The sequence below is a fragment of the Pinus tabuliformis genome, chromosome J, assembly GCF_031772625.1.
Source record: "Pinus tabuliformis cultivar Carrire ecotype Pingquan chromosome J, CPIR1, whole genome shotgun sequence".
NCBI classification, from domain to species: Eukaryota; Viridiplantae; Streptophyta; class Pinopsida; order Pinales; family Pinaceae; genus Pinus; species Pinus tabuliformis.
This window is the reverse complement of record NC_142295.1, coordinates 427,980,670-427,981,653: the sequence shown is the minus strand read 5'-3', so window position 1 is coordinate 427,981,653 and position 984 is coordinate 427,980,670. Positions and strand designations below refer to the sequence as shown.

The 984-nt window shown below is 41.5% G+C and overlaps 1 protein-coding gene across 1 annotated transcript; it reads left to right on the top strand.

Moving 5' to 3' along the window:
• The first annotated feature begins 227 nt into the window (after positions 1–227).
• Positions 228–602, top strand: LOC149227649 (uncharacterized). Its single transcript, XM_089380564.1, has one exon. It carries the CDS (start codon positions 228–230, stop codon positions 600–602), a length of 375 nt encoding a protein of 124 aa, XP_089236690.1.
• The last annotated feature ends 382 nt before the right edge of the window (positions 603–984 follow it).

The window sequence follows — 984 nt, the reverse complement described above, 5'->3', positions numbered from 1 at the left end:
ATCAGAAGATCATGCCACACCATCCTCAAGCAAATGGAATAGTTGAAGCATTCAATAAGATATTGGAGAATGCTTTGATGAAGATTTATAAAATGAATAGGAATGATTGGGATGTGCGCATAATAGTTATTCTTTGGGCATATAGAACTACCTGTAAGAAGTTGACTGGACAGACACCATTTCGACTGGTTTATGGACAAGAAGTGGTGATGCCAATGGAATGCATAATGCCCAGTTTGAGTATTGTTGCAATTACAGAGATGGAAGATCAAGATATAATGGAAGAACACCTAGCGCAGATACTCGAGTTAGAAGAAGACCGATTATTGGCAGGTTTCCATCAACAGGTGCAGAAGGCTAAAGATAAGTTGTGGCATGATCGCCACATTAAGCAGCAAACCTTTAAAAATGAATATTTAGTACAGATATATGATAGCAAGTTTACTAAATTCCCAAGAAAGTTTCAGATGCATTGGCTGGGACCATACATCGTTAAGGAAATTACGGATGGAGGAGCAGTTCAACTCGTGAAGCTGAATGGTGAGCCATTTCCGGGAAGAATCAATGGGAATCAGTTGAAGTTTTTCGCCCCTGCGCAATGACTATATGGACACAGGACAGTCTTAGTACCTGAAGAAGTTGGAAGGAAGTACGGGACTATAAACCACTCTGCTAGGAGAATAGTTTGCCAAAGAGATTGGGTTGTGCAACGGTTAGGAGAAAGGCGTAGATGGGAGTTGCGACGATGGAATTGCGCTAACAAGGTGGGTCCCACATAACCTAGCCAAAAAGTAACCGTTGAAAACATTGTAGGTGATTGGATGGCTATTTTTCCGTTAAAGGAAGCGAGGGGAAGCATTTAAGGAGCATATCTTTGGAAATTTGTCGCCAAAAGAGCATTGATGAGGGAGACCTGGAGGGAAGCGATGGATTTGAATTCAAAAAGGGTTATAAATATAGCATCCTGCTCCCCATTCGAACACT